Here is a 15,709-nt window from a genome sequence, read left to right as displayed (position 1 = left end):
TACACATACACACATAAATACATACACCATACATACATACATGCATACATACATACATGACACACACACACACACACACACATACATACACACACACACATATACATACATACATCCACACACACACACACTTTTAATTTGATTTTGATTCCAAGTCTTAACCAGCACTTTCTGGGGTCTTTGTGTGTATGTCACAGTTAGTTTAAATCCTTCAAATGTTTATCAAACCTCTATTATTGTCTTTTTTGCACATTAAAAGTTAGATTATTTGATTTCTTATATATATATATGATAGTTCCATAAAGTTTATACCAGACATAGAAAAATAATTAAGTTCTCTTATTTACTGTATTTCCTATCTTACAATGTGCAAAGCCTCCCACAGGCATACGCCTCCTCATGAAAAATGAAGTCCCCACGTTAATGACACTGAATACATTCTTGTGGGCATGTGCTGCTTGCATGCAGCACAGGACGAGGTCCACTCTACAGAAATTCGTAACAGGAGATAGCGGTTGTCTTACTCAAACACTGATCTGTTGTATTATGATCACTGATTTTAAAGGAGGAGGGAGAGAAATGCCATGTGGAAAATTAGGACTACGAGGTCCAATTATAATCCAATTTATGCAGCACAGAATCATCACAGTGGAGCAAGCAGGTATTGGAGATTCAATGAAAATGTAATTTGTGGGTTTTAAAAACAAGGAGGCAGTTTATACAAGCGCTTTTTGCTTTGTTTTTTTCTTTTGCACTGACAGGAGGCTGGTGAGATAGCAAGCAAGAATGTCTAATAGTTTAATGTCCCGGATTTGGATTTTATTATTTATTTAGAGTTGTGCTGAAGAAACAGACTGAATAATTAACTCAGAATGGTTCTGTCATCATTTGTGGGATCTGGGATCATAAAGGTGCATTCAGTACATTCGCTTTCACTCTTTTCTGTACTTGACAGTAATTTAGGGAACTTACTAAATCAGATACAGATAAATCTTGTAAAATTATTGTTCCGTTATCATTTTAAGTTTAAAAAAAAAAAAGGTGATTTGTGAGATAAGGAAGATACTTTGAAGCATTGTTTCTCCAAGTCAAGACAAATATACAAATCTATATTCTTCATCTGGTCCCATAGAGTAGCTGCCTTATCTGCAGTATGAAGGTTAATGAAAATGGTAATTACATGTGGCCAATGATAAACGATAAGTCACAGAAATAATTCAAAGAAAAAGGCCAAATGTATTTGAAGTTTTGAATAATGAACTTTCAGACATTAACAGCCTAGTTAGACTGAAGAATCATAAGTGCCCAGAGGTATTATCGTGGTAGAAACTGTAGCTGTTGATGTGACAGTTGATTTTCCTCCCAGCCTAATCCAACCTGAGCAGCGTCAACCTTTAAGAAAATCTGCTGCTTGTGCCAAACCATGATAGGCTCCTCTATCCTCAAGCAGTAAACGGCAAATAAGAGTAGAGGCGCTTTTTATTGACACTCTATGCTTGCTTGGGTTTTCTATGCTGTACTGCACAAACTGGGAACAGTGGAATAAAATGTTCACTTTTCAGTGCTTTGAAGCACTCTGTACAACTGACTCCGTCTTCTGAAAATGGCTGGATTCAAGGTGGCCTAGAACAAAACTGACTTTCTAAATAAACGTATGCTATCGGGTAGGGTTTCCCCTTTGTGAACACTACACTCTAATACTGGGGAGATGATATAAGAGTGCACGGTTTTACAAGATATCTTGGAGCAGATGTCAAAGACTGACTTTGTGGCCATGTGTTGAGCTCAGCCCATCATTTCACACAGATGAAGAGGAGGTTGGACTGTCAGCTTCATACCATCTGGCAGTGCATTAGATCAGATGGTGAGGAGGCTGCAAAGCAAGCCTACTAAGCCAGACCACGTAGGGCTGAGTCTGCTGGGGATCCTGGTGATGGTCTCCGTCTACAGTAACACTGATCCCCTCAATGCCATCTTTAGCTCAGTGATACAAATTATGGTGAGTGTACTAAAAGTCTGGCTTACCCCAACTTTCCATTGTGACTGTAGAACTCCAAGGTTCTTTTTAGCTTTTGGCAAATATTTAATGGGTAATTAAAACGTCTTCCCGGTACTGCTGGATTTGGCCTAATATTATATAAGTGTGTCCTGAAAAATCTTTTTTTTTTTTTTTAACTTAAGGCAGCTTTAATCAGTGTTATTACAATGACAGTTGCTCACATGACTGCTTATATTTAAGTGCTTGCAGTTCTGAACCTAAAGAGTATTACTGGCTTTGCATTGTCCTCACTCTGAATGTTTTACGATCCATAACTGCAGTTTAGAAAAATAAATATTACCTGCAAAGCATCAATCAGCAGACGATGTTAGCATCCAGCTGCTGAATACCATCAAGTGTTAAGGAGCTGAAAAGCAACGGTTTGGTGGTACCAGTGCATGATGTAGAGCTGGGTTCACATGTTTTTCCACCGTTTTACAAAAAAAAAAAAAAAAAAAGGCCCCCTTAAATTGGGACCCAAAGTGACATAAGTGTCTACACCAAGACACTGTCAGATACAGCCTCAATTTTCCTCCCACAGAAACAACACCTACTTCTACTGGGAACACTTCATGATATTAGATTCTCTGCCAAAATGTGTGCTGGTTCTCAAAAGGCACAATGGTAGAACTGGCTCAGCACCTCGTCTGCGGAAGAGAGGTTGCAAATGAAATCCCAAATGTAACTCATACGTTTGTTTTCTAAATGTAAAAAGCCATAATATATCCATGTCACTGCCATCAAGGGGCCAAATAACGTTACTGCAGTTCTCACAAGACAATCTCAGACCACTCAGCACAGCTACAAAAAGCAGAGCAACTGGCTTCTCCCGATAATCCACAGAGCTCAGAGAAGGGTATAATGGAATAGGATGGGATCTTTGTATCGGGTTGACAGGATGACTGGTGTCTCCCAGAAAGTCCTGGAGAGAGTGGATGCTTTTTGTTCTGCGTGCCCAGCTAAAACAGTTAGATGCCTTAAAACTAGATCATGTCTCTTACTAAAGTATTTAATGGGTTAGTATTTTATATTTACATACATCTAAAAGTATAAATGTTTACAGGTGAAATAAAGCATCCTTGGGTGCCAACACAGGCGATATGGATGGCTATGAAATGGAGGGATCTCAAGTTCTAAAAATTAAGAAATGATGATATGAAGGATAATGTTAGCAGATCTTACTGTTGCATATGTTTAGCTTAATGTTGCCTCCATTCTATTCACAAATCTCACACATTGATTTCAAGTCTTAAGTGCTTGAGCACATCTTTAAAAAAACTAAAGTATTTTTCTATCATTCTGTCGATAATTTTGTGAAGTTGTGTGAAAATAGGGGTCAAGGATTAAACAAACTGTGACACAACAAACAGCATCGGCACTGTCTGATGCAGACACACAAACAAACATCCCCTAGGAGAAAGGAAGTCTGTGAAAATATCAGCCACTAAGCATTTTCAGGTCTTTTTTTCTGAGTATTAGAAAAAAAGCATATTCAAAGCTGCAAATAACAGACTATGCATTTCATTTCATGCATCATATAAAATATTAGTTATTCTTCAGTATATTTACAGTATATATTACACATGATATTCTGTACAGTCAAAGTTCAATCTACACCACATTCTTAAAAATATTTTCTGACCCATAATTAGTTTTACAAGAAAAACATACAAAACAAACAATTGGTTGTTTTGTAGGACGTCCTCGAAGTGAAGCTCTCCACCGCACTGACGGGAGAACTGTGAAATAATCCTGTGAGGGTGACTAGAGCACACATGCGCGCCTGCACACACACACACCCAAACACAGACACACACGACACAAGGGGAGGCGTAAGGGGGAGTCTTTTGCAGGCCTTGTATGGCCCTGTTTTCTTGGAGGGAAGGCTTCATTCCACAGCCAAACCTGCTGCCACAGCAAGCCCCATCCCGGGTTCTCTGGTGTACTCTGGGCTCAGGAGTGAAGTGCAAACAGCACAAGATTCGCGTGAGAGAAGCAGAGCAACAGAGTGTCCACTTCTCATCCTCTGAGGTTTTAGTGGTGCACTTTCAGCAGAACTGCACTTTACACTCCCATCAACCACACCTGAGTTTGGCTAACTGCACTTCTGATAGGCTTGGGCTAGTTACTGCGGCTGTGTCGCTGAGCGGTCAGACAAACTATCTGCTCTGTGAGGAGCCAGCTGCTGTTGCTGCTTTTGTTGTAACTGCTTCTGCTGTGTTTGATGCTGTTGCTGCTGCTGTTGGGCTGCTGCAGTGAAGGTACCCTGCTGCTGCAAAGGGAACGCTGCCTGCAGGATCAGCTGGGTGGACTGGTTTCCATGAAGGAGTCGAGGAGCCTTAAGTGAAAAAGTTACATTAGCTTAGTCGGCACAGCCTAACGAGCCAAGATGTAACTTAAAGCTGCAGTAACTAGGACTCTGCTGATTCACTGTAAAGCAAGAAAGGCAGGCAAATCAGTGTCTGTGTAATGGCTGAACAATACACAGACACTGAGACATGAGTGCGCATGCTGCGTTCTTCATGCTCTATTCAGGGTGGTCCCTTGGCTAAACCAGAGGATTTCTAACAATTTAAAAGTATCTGAAGCAGACCATTATTTAGAGATTACAGATTATTGAAATGTAATAGACTACAACAAGCAAAAGATCTGGACCGCTATGTCTCACCATACTTAGCCTTATGATTGTAGTGCGACCAAAAAAAACATTTGTTAGACAGGCTTTTGGAGGCCATCAGTCAAAGCATATCAGTTCCTCCTCATATATTAATTATATAAAAAAAATAGTAACTTGTGGCATTAAGTTAAACGTTAATTTCTAGATCTAATTTGTCATCCACCATCCTCTTGTTGTGTTTAGAGTCCGATTGAACAGTGAGTAGTGATATGGAACTGAAACATCGTTGTTGTCAACAGGAATTCATCTAAACTAAGCTGCATCTTTCAACATTGTATTTTAATCAAAATCACATTTTGAAAATGTCCTCATCTGTCAACAGATCTGAAAAAAAATATTCACATTCAACTCCATCTCCTGTGTCAAGTTCTTTGAGCATACAAAGAATTTTCAATTTATATAAAATAAAATTCATTAGGATATTTTAAATCACGTAAACAGCAAGCTGCCTGTATGCGAGCCAACTTCATACAGTAAAACTTCACCTGATAAGTGGTTACTGTGTCAGTGTTACCTGTAGGAACTGTGTTTGCTGCTGGGTCAGTGGAGCTTGCCCTTGCTGCATGGCTGTGACCTGAGACTGCGGTTGAATCTGTTGCTCCTGTTGCTGTTGCTGCTGCGGAGCCTGTTGGGAAATGCTAATTGTCTGCGTCTGGCCCTGCTGCGGTGCAAAGGCCGTCACCACTTGACCCATAAACATGGTTGTGGGGACCATAACTGCCCCACATGTCATCTGCCCTGTCACTAGCTTGGTGAGCAGCTGGGGGCCTGCAGGAAACCTGTAAGGTTCAGGAAGTTAGTCAGGTCTGATAAGTCTAATTAACCCAAATTGACATAAGGTCAATATATATGACCTTTTTTCACTATAAAAGTGCACTGTAGCTAAATTAGTACTACATTAAATTGAAGTATTATGCACCACAGAGGGTGCCATCAATGAACTCGAGCACTACTTAATAACATTTTCATTATGAAGAAATATAACAAATAGATTTAGGTGAAGATTCACACCTAATCTGAGCCGAACGGTCCTGTGCAAATGTTGCCACAGCAGGAGTGTTGGGTCCAGTATTCTGCGCCAGGCTTGTGGCAATCTGAACCACGTTAGCAGGACTTTGCTGAGGGATCATCATCGTGTTGTAGAGAGATGCAGGCAGTGGATTCTGTTGAGGCTGCACTGTGTGCGACGACCTCTGAGGCTGAAATAAACAGAACCGGAGTCTATGACACGAGCATGCTGAATGGAAAAATCTATAACAAACACAGCTAAGCTATGAATTCAGCGTGTCAGTGAGAGGCAAAATGAGAACCGTTTAGCCTGTCTGACCTGCGAGAGTGCTGTGTTCTGTTCCCGTAGGAGTGTTTGCTGCTGGGATGGGGGCTGCACAGCATGTTGTTGCTGTATGCTGTTTTGCAGAGATCCTGCAGAAACCACCTGGCCCTGCATGCTGAGTGTACCCCCCTGCTGCCCACCATTCCCCTGGGCCATCTGTACAGAGCTCACATTTAGTCCTCCAGGCCCTTTCTGCAGGAACATCTGAGATACACATCACATATTCGAACTCCAGCTCTAATTATAACAGCAACACATCCATCATGTAAGCTGAATATAAAACAATTAAAAAGAAAACCTTTCATATATTTACTAGGCTATGTAATCATTCATTTGCAACACTTGTGCGCAGCTCTTCAGTCCTACCTGCAGACTCTGTCCCTGCACCTTCTGTAGCTCGTCCTGGATCTGCCGCAGCTCATCCTGCTGCCGCTGAATGTTGGCCTCGATCATTCTGGTCCTCTGCTCCAGCTGCTCTTTCAGGTGCTGCATGGCTTCTAACTGGCTGGAGAACTGGACCATTGACTGTTAAAGAATAAAGACATAACAGTATGGCAGTTTATTTTAAATGTTCCATACGTATATTTTACAAATTGTTAAGGCTCAGGTCACATTCTCTGAGTACAAACAACTTCTTGCATGCTGACCACAGAACACATTTTAACCAACAGTGACCACTGGCTTAAAAATGTAACCAATTCAAACTGCAGCTCCAAGAATATCTGCTTAACGTTGGCAATAAAAGCAAGTGAATTTGTGAACACCCATAAAATTCTCAGCTTTAAAGCAAAAATAAACATATTTACAGCCTGCAAACTTTCCTTTGTTCTCTACAGCCAACTGACGGTTCATGACTACTGTGTGCAGGGGCTATATTTTTATTTAACTCACCTACATTTTTTAAAGACTTAAAAATCCAACATGCTGACGGTCAGACTACAGGCTACAGTAGTCCACAAACCAATAGGTGGCATCATAGGGACTACGTCTACGTTTTATATATAAATATAGGCATTCCTGGGTTAACAGCCCCATCATGTCAGTGCGTGGGAGCTATACAGAGCTTTGCAGATCCATGTTCATTGGCTGTCCCATGTCATAAGGCAGTGTCAAACAGACACATAGGCTACTCTTGTTCATAATTGTGCTGTTGGACCTTCAGTTTATCAAATGCCACACAGAAGACATAAGACATGATGGATAAAGAAGTTCTTTATAGTGAAGTGAAACTGAGCATTAAAAAAACAAACAAACAAACAAAAAAACGCTGTCCACTGCAGTCATTGTCTGCTAGTTATACTTAAGAATCAGCAATATTAGACAATAAAAAAAATGACGTGAATATCTTACTTGGTTGTTGGTCAGAACTTGTTGCTGTTGCTGCTGTTGTTGTTGCTGTTGCTGCTGTTGTGGCTGCTGCGGCTGTTGTTGTGAAACCATGGATGACGCCACGTTCTGTCCTGTATTTTGGGAACTCATCGACTGCTGATGGAAATAAAGACACCAAACAAAAGTCCTAAGTCCTAATGAAATCCCTCATGACCCAGAATACAGGTATCGTGAAATTTAAGACCAGGGCGTGTGCGCTTGTCCATCCACTGACCTGACTGCTGATAGATGATCTCCGTTGTGATGTCATCTCCACAGCAGAGACCGACTGGCGACCTGGTGTACTCCTATCTCCCTGAAGCTTCATTTGTGATGCTGAAGGGCAAATATAAACATGATGCTCAGATAATAATAATAAAAAAAGAAATAGTTAATATACATCAAGCTTTGCTCAGTAGTGAACAGATGCTTGTACTTACAGGCTGGGTCAGACACAGCCGTGTGGGAAGATTTACGTGAGCTGCGAGACGAGGCCGATGGGGTCCGACTGTGGTCAAATCGCTCTAAGGCCTCTTTCAAGCTGAAAGTGTTGAGCTGGGACTCAGAGCCTGAATCCTGGGATTGCTGCAAACAATGCATTGTCACAAGGTCACTATGCTGTCCACTCTTTAATTTTTACAAATCATACCTCATGTTGGTCTGACCTTCTCAGCGGTGATTTGAGGTGGTGATTCTTCAATTCCCAGCTCTCTGCGCTGTTCTGCTCTTACTTCAGCATAACTGCAGCGCGAAGACAATTAATGACACACACAGTTAGGGTTGGACACAACTTTCATAATTATGGCTCTGGAAATCACCAGAATACACCTGAATTTAAACAATTCAAGTTCAGACTTTCTGATTTCAAAGTTTGAACAGAAGTATATGGAAAATTAACAAATCATGACTTTTTTTTTAATATAAAGTTTAATACAATTGTAATACTACTACTACTAATAATAATATATATATTGCTGCATTTGGCTGCCTCTTATACATTTCAATATGTAAAAATATTTCCAGTAGCTTTTGTCTACTCCATAGTAATAAAAACACCACATCACTGGAAGCAAAGCATGTCATTATACTACCTCTAGGGTTTTACAGAGGACTGTATGTTTTAGCTCGTGAGCAATGTCATATCAAAGGGTCAAGAGGGAAATCTTCATGCACCTTACGACCGTGTGTGTGCAGACAATGAACTCTGGCCTGGAGTTCCACTGGTGATAAGTAATGTAGTAATGGGTCTGAAGCCAAATCCATTGCTGCCCTTTGGTGAGGAATCTGTAGTAGCAGGACTTTCCTTTCCCATATTGCATTACTACACAGAAGCAAAGAGAAGATTTCAATGCTCTGCTTTGGAAGCTCGAGAGGAAGTTGATAACTGGAGTTGACCATGCTTCAGTGATCGCTGACAGAAGTGTACTCACAGTGTTCGTGACACTTGGCTAGTGTCTCAAGGTCATCTACATGATAGTAGTCATATCCTGATGTACCCAGGACCTCAAATGGGAGGTAACCTATGATGGGCGGAGCTCTGGACAAACAAAGTAAACGTTATTGAAATGATTAACTGGAAGTCAATCAGGAAATGTCTTGTTCTTACGTTAAGTCATACATCCAGCAATATTTACCCCTAAATGACAACATGAAGCAATAAGGGAGTATGTATGCATGTAGCTTCACCTGATGCTTTCACAGCATAAGGATAATAAGTGTCTTTCTAAATGGTTCAGGGTAGCATGCCTAAACATTTTCAGTAATGAGAGTTGGGATAATTTGCTACTCCCAGCTCTCACCACTCACCAGGATGAAATGTCTGTATTCAGATGTACAGTTTACCTTTCTACCAGCCCAGAAGAGCATGTTGTTGTAATGTTTAATGAGACTGATAAAGCTGATAAAGCTTCTTTTTTTTTTTTGTTTTATCCCTGAATAAGATCATTGAGCTTTTGTAACTATGAGAGCCAACTACATCTGTGTCTAAATTAGCTACTGGTTACAGTTATACCTGTAGTTCATTTCATTTGGCCTGTCCCAAGGAAAACACATTGCGACGCCGTTGTTCTGAGTTCATGTTCACACTTTTTTTTTTAAAACATATTAAGTGGCGTAAGCTTGAAGGAGGAGCTTCAGCCCTCAGGCTATCTGACTTCTGAACTACCTACTATTCTTATCTTACACACCTTAACCTTGGACTTCTATCATTCAACCTTAACTGAATGACATTTGCACGTCACACTGTTTATTGCATCATTATGCAGGCATTATTTCGACACTGATTATTATTTCGACACTGATTAGGATTTTTATTATTATTCTTCCATGCTGGAGACAGCTGTGGCCAGAACGGATCTTTTGGGTTGTCTATCCCATTCACGTAATATATCAGGAATGCCTGGAGGGAATGTCGTCACATCTGGGATAAATATTAACTTTGAATTAAGGATGAACTCATTAAAATTTACTCATTTTTTTTGGACAAAGGTCACTCTGATCTACCAAAACGAGATTTCAGCCAAAACTCAGGAATGTCTGCACTAATTATGAAACACATCTTTGAAATAATAAAATTATTAAGTTACTCCATTTTATTTTTATAAAGGTAAAAAATTAGCTACACTGAAACATAACCTAGGATATCAACTGAAACGTGCATGGTTTCAGAGGCATACAAAAGTGAATGCTTGCTTACTTTCAAATCCTCTTATCCCCCCCAAACATCTATTTTCATCATCATCATCATTTATTTATTTATATAGCACTTTAAAAAACACACCTGGTAGACCAAAGTGCTGTACAATACTAATATGCACATATGCACACATATTTGTGTAAGAAAATATATACATAAATATTCCAGATCCATGAGCTTACAAACAATATGTTGTACAATATGTAGTTGTGTAGATAGTCAACAAAAACAAATATCAATCCTGAAGTTAGAGTGACTGACAGGTTTTGGATAGTGTTCGTGATATCACCCCGAGTCATCAGCACCATGTTGAAGGCCCATGGGAAATAAAGTAAAAATGCTGGTGACCGATAGCGGGTCAGGTTGACCTCACTCTTCTTTTATAATAATAATTATGTTTCATGACCACAAGCCTTCATAAAAGCAAGCCTGCTGTGTAATAAATAATGACAGAAGTGTTACAAAACACGAGTTTTTTCGATTTGGTCTCTCACAAAAATCAACAATTCTGATTTAACAAAAAAGCCACGCAGTCACATAACGTAACCATGGTTAAAAAAAAAAAAAAAAAAAGGAGAAGGATTTTGGGCAAAATACATTTATATATAAAAAAAAAAAAAAAAAAAGGTCATTCTTTATAAATATAGGTCAGCAACTTTCACACCAAATCAAGTAGGTTAGGTTTGAATAAACACTTAATACTGATCCATTGTAGCACAAACTGAAAATTAAGTTATGCATTTACACTGATAAATTGGAAAAGAATTACCTGTGGTCCAGGAAGAGAAATTTCCACTCTAAGCTATGTCTGGATGTAAATTCCTCATTAGGCTCTTCTACTGTGCACATCTCCTATTGGTGCAAAGGGAGAAAACAGAACTTAGAAGACATAAAAATACACATACACAACTCTAAACTACACACAGTATATTGTCTTAAAAAGAGCCTTTTAAACTTGTGCAGTATGACAAATTACATGATCAATCATCCCTGTTTGTTCAGCAATACAAGTTCTGGTTTATTTTCAACTTATTTTATCCATTTAGGTTCTGCCATCTCCAGTAAAACAGCCCAGGTTTCTACGACAGTGATATGTCAACATAACCCCTCCCCCATTTTTAAATGAGGTAAAAAAGTTATTCCCAGCAGAGGCATGAGGGAACTACACATGATAAATGACAAGGGCCCAAATCATTTTTCCTCAGGTGACCATTACTGCTGAGCCCTGTCCTAATTAAAGCTACCTTAAGAGCCCTAAAGCAAGAAACCGAATGTGTGTCAACCAGATAAAAGGAGAAGCAGTTAAAGATTCTCACCTTGATAAACTGTGGCTTGGCTAGCCTCACAGTGGCTATGAGACACACTCTGTCTTCAAAGGCAGAGTGAAGTGATCGCTGGATCACTCCATCGAAACCATTTCGGGTACAGTTAGGCACTGGTAAAAAAAGAATGGGAACAAAGCAAAGTTAATCCTTTCACACAACATCTCTGCTCTACATTCTGACTCTGTGTACTGTAACTTACCATTATTCAGGGACTTGAAGTTTCCAATAAACTTTACATATTCATACACGGGGGGCTCTTTGGGGTCGATTGTCCCTCGGAGCATGTGGCAACAGAACTCTAGCTGATTTTTTGCTATAACAATAATAATAATAATAATAATAATAGCTTAAACATAAGAATTGAAGAACAAAAACAGCAGCTGAAGACAGATAACATATCCAACCTACTTTTAAGATACTCAGGTGTCAATGTTTCTCCTTCCATGACATGAGAGGACAGAGCCTTGTACACCTCTGAATGCTCCCCCACAGGCAAGAAATTTAACAAGTTCTGATCAACAAGATCAGACTGGGGAAAAACAAAATCAATGAATATGTTTATTACCAAATGTTTCATCAGTGAACTACTGACTTTATCTATTATTTAAAGCTTATACTCACTGGTAAATGTTCTAGTAGGGAAGTCACACTCTCAGAGACATAGATTATATTCCCATCAGCCATAATTGCAAGGAAAAATCCATCTAACGCCTAATAGAAACAAAGGTTAGATAATATTTCATCTATGTTTTTGCATAGAAACACAAGCAAAATAAGTGCAAGAAACTGCCTTACCTCCAACATCAGCTGAGTGAACTCTTCATTACTAAGAAAAGGAGGTTTCCAGTCTTGTCTGATCTCAGTTGACTCTGACTGAGCTGCGATTTCTGATAAAGTAGACATAACGCATGTAACTTATAACTCTGTGAATTTAAAAAGGCACGCATTATGCTTTACCTTATGGACCATTAAAGTGATCAGTATATGCCAAATGTTCATGTTTCAGAATGCACAAAGCAATCAGTTTCAGCTCATTTTTGTTCTACTTTTGTCTGTGTATGGTGGCCCTAATATGAGTCCACACAGAATTTGTTTGCAGGAGGCAGTCAAACAGAAGCAAGTTGGCTTGAAGAGAAAGAGCTAAAACATTTCATTTTAAACTAAGGATGAACTGAGGGATAAACCCACTACCATTATAATTAATTCTAGTGGTTATTAGAGTTTCTCACCTTTGTGTTTGTGCAGAAAGTCGATACTTTTCTGCAAAATAGTGGACTTGTCCATCTTCCGGGTGTTGCCCGGCAGCATTGTACCCAACTCCTTGATGAGGACATTGAACTGGTCTCTGCGCTTCTTCTCAGACTTGTTACGGGACACGCTGGTTATTTAGAAGAACAAATATTAGTAAAAGTTAGATGACATCTTAACTAGGAACACTTATCAAAATCTTGTTCACTGTAGCTGTAATAATTCAAAACGATATCTAAAATCAAGTCTTGTAACAACTACAATAGCAGTTTTATGGAGGATGCAACTTCACTGAATGCATTTGATATGAAAACAAACCCGAGATCTTACCGTTTTGCTTTGTCCTTTTCATCTTCTTCCATTAACCCATCAAAAATACTACTGTCATCCCTGCAGAATGGACAAACCAACAGTTATATCAGATCCTTTAACATTTACAGTGAGCTCTTTGATAAGAAAATCTCTCCTAGAAAACATGAAGACATCAAACTCAGGCACTGTAAATCCCTAAATTACTTTGATCTTAATCTTCAAAAAAAGGAAAAAATGAAATCACTGTTAATTAGATGCATGAGAACTGTGGGCTGAATGTGTTTTGGATTTTCTTCATGTCCCACTATTTTTTTAAATCAACAATAAAAAAAAACCTAGCCAAATGTTTGACTCACTGGTCAATGCTCGAGGTCATTTTGTATCCTGTTCAGGGTCGCAGTGTCGGTGAGGGGTCTTTTAATCGTGAGGTAGACATTTGTGAATAAACCTTTGAAGAAAAAACACCCATAAAATGGCAGAGTGTCAAAGAATCAAAAAACTTCAGACACGAGCAAAGATGGTAAAGACATTTCACCTTACTGACAGTACAGCCAGTTCTGTGAGAGGATGAGGAAGGTGCTGCTGGGTGAAGGTAGAGTACAGGTGGACACTCTGTGATAGGGGTGTGCTTTTATGAGTCTTGGAGGATATTCTCTCAAAGTCTCTCTTACCAGGCTGCAGAAAATAGCTAAAAGTTCCTCGGGGTGCTGTGTCTTTCGTCTGCTTAGGGTGTAAGTCTGGCACATGGCAGCAACATCTGAGTCTATGAGACAAAAAGACACAACAACCGAGGCCGTTATTGAAAGATTAGAGAACCATGATATATGAGATTGATTTATATTAAAAAAAAATAAAAATAAAAAAACAAGCATTTATAAGAATTCTGCCTACATTTATGCCTGAGGGTTGAAATTACTCCTTATTCTTTCATAAATATAAATACATTATAACAATGGTGGATGCTAATATGATCAACGATCATGTCCCATGTTTGTTTAGATATGCAGCTGTGTGGAGCTCTCTCTCCTCTCTGCAAGGCAGGTGGGTGAGTGTGTTTGCTGCTGAGACCAGGCGAGACTGCTGATTGGCTGGTTTGAAGAAACTGCTGTGTACAGGCTGGACAGCCACCCCTTAACCTCCTTGCCTCCTCTCCACTCACACAAGAGCTAGCAGTTGGGCAGCTAATAGCACTGTGTGTTTGCGTGAGAACACTGGTTCTAAGAGTTGACTCTTAACACTAGGTGTGGAAGTGACATATAGGTTAAGAGTTATTGGTTACAGTTTATTTTAGTACTACTGTATTACTATTGACTCTGTATGATGTCAGTGACAGAGGATAAAGCTCAGTTTCAAATGGGAAGGGAGCTAAAACAGCTTATTTCAGAACCAGATGAACTAATGGGCAACACCAAGGTCCAGTATAAGATAAGGTTAAGTTTGAACTGTGAATCCTGCAAAACTGCTTTACCTGAATTCAAGAATAGAACTGTCGACCTGCAATTGTTATTCACTCTTAATGTGGCAGCACAATATCAGCACTCACATCAGCACAGTGAATTTTTCTGTTGCTGTTGAATGTATGACTATAATCACCTTTATCCACCACAGCTTATATTAAGGTGGTGCTTTAATAGGGGTCACATCCTACATGTGCAACAGAGACGTCGAGGAAAGCCAAAGGCTGAAATGAGTCAGTTTCTTTCTGCTGCCATGTAATATTAAAACCATTACATATAGTAAACAATTATGAGTGCTGATGTTCTCATCAATTTATTTTTTTGTGTTTGCAGTGGGTCAGCATCAATGAGACTGTTCTTTTTGTGTAGTATAATTTGGTAATACATCCCTTTACTTTAATAAAACCAAGTGGAGTTTTGTACTACATCAAATAGTCATTGTGTAGTTTCTTTGGCAATTCTTTGTGTGTTTTGCCAATGAAACAGCAGCAGAATGTGTTGGGTTTGCAATAGCTATAACCTCAAACAGCTCTGTCACAGAGAGTGAACAGTAAACAGTGAGGCTGTTATCAATTACATAAAATTACACTGGATTATATGCTCCATTGCTAACTGCAAATCACCCAAGCAATCTAAAGTAAGTGTGGCAAAAGTGGACTCTAAATACTAACAAACTCAAACAACAAAAACAAAAAGTAAAATAAAAAAATATTAATAGATGTGCAGTTGCACAAAAAAAGAAAAAAAAAATCCTGTGGATTACAATTTTTGAATTAATTACTTAAATTGACGTTTGATCGTCATAGTCATAACTGTAATCAAATACATTATGGTTTAACTACAAACATACTTTTTTAGGCCATTGTAAAAACCTTGGCTAGTAGGGTTTGGCTCGAGTGCAACATCCCAAAAAAAAATGGAAATGGTGACAGAAGTAATTTTAAAAGCGATAAAAAAATAAAAAAAATAAATTAGGGTACTTACTACCAAATATTTGCCTGCTTGTGTGCTGCTGTGTCAGATATACCAGAATCTGTCTTGATTTAAATAAGCCACAAATGCAACCATCAATAACTGAAATACTCTTTCTACCACCCATCTCTACTATCTATTCTCTTTGCCCAGGTACACTAGATTTCGAATTAAAATGAGAAAGCCCGCTGGGTCTCTAGCCTAAATATTTGACCCATTTACTTCATGAACCAGTTACCGTCACAACCTATGTGGGAGGCTTTCTCAACATAACGGCCTATTTG

At 39.1% G+C, this 15,709-nt stretch overlaps 1 protein-coding gene across 8 annotated transcripts in view; it reads right to left on the bottom strand.

Annotated features, from left to right (window-relative positions):
* Positions 1-804: 804 nt before the first annotated feature.
* clocka (clock circadian regulator a) overlaps positions 805-15,709 on the bottom strand; it is a 31,563-nt gene continuing 16,658 nt past the window's right edge. For 2 of the 8 annotated variants that reach the window (XM_014333833.2, XM_014333831.2), the window contains 21 exons: positions 13,532-13,759; positions 13,353-13,444; positions 13,015-13,074; positions 12,666-12,814; positions 12,232-12,323; positions 12,058-12,147; positions 11,845-11,965; positions 11,636-11,749; positions 11,428-11,546; positions 10,881-10,963; positions 8,847-8,953; positions 8,590-8,737; positions 8,082-8,157; positions 7,857-8,001; positions 7,652-7,752; positions 7,399-7,533; positions 6,415-6,573; positions 6,043-6,252; positions 5,727-5,914; positions 5,230-5,494; positions 805-4,376 (listed from right to left, as the gene is read on the bottom strand). In XM_014333833.2, the coding sequence (XP_014189319.1) occupies positions 4,164-4,376; positions 5,230-5,494; positions 5,727-5,914; positions 6,043-6,252; positions 6,415-6,573; positions 7,399-7,533; positions 7,652-7,752; positions 7,857-8,001; positions 8,082-8,157; positions 8,590-8,737; positions 8,847-8,953; positions 10,881-10,963; positions 11,428-11,546; positions 11,636-11,749; positions 11,845-11,965; positions 12,058-12,147; positions 12,232-12,323; positions 12,666-12,814; positions 13,015-13,074; positions 13,353-13,372 (2,595 nt within the window). In that variant the 5' untranslated portion in view covers positions 13,373-13,444; positions 13,532-13,759 and the 3' untranslated portion in view covers positions 805-4,163. Of the gene's footprint in view, positions 4,377-5,229; positions 5,495-5,726; positions 5,915-6,042; positions 6,253-6,414; positions 6,574-7,398; positions 7,534-7,651; positions 7,753-7,856; positions 8,002-8,081; positions 8,158-8,589; positions 8,738-8,846; positions 8,954-10,880; positions 10,964-11,427; positions 11,547-11,635; positions 11,750-11,844; positions 11,966-12,057; positions 12,148-12,231; positions 12,324-12,665; positions 12,815-13,014; positions 13,075-13,352; positions 13,445-13,531; positions 13,760-15,709 lie in introns of those variants that run through there. The other 6 variants (XM_014333834.2, XM_014333838.2, XM_014333837.2 and 3 more) reach the window with 6 other exon arrangements.

The sequence above is a fragment of the Haplochromis burtoni genome, unplaced genomic scaffold, assembly GCF_018398535.1.
Source record: "Haplochromis burtoni strain Fernald_Lab_line unplaced genomic scaffold, NCSU_Asbu1 Contig_65, whole genome shotgun sequence".
In the NCBI taxonomy this organism is placed as follows: domain Eukaryota; kingdom Metazoa; phylum Chordata; class Actinopteri; order Cichliformes; family Cichlidae; genus Haplochromis; species Haplochromis burtoni.
Note: the sequence above shows the minus strand (reverse complement) of the source record. Positions and strands in the feature narration are given on the sequence as shown.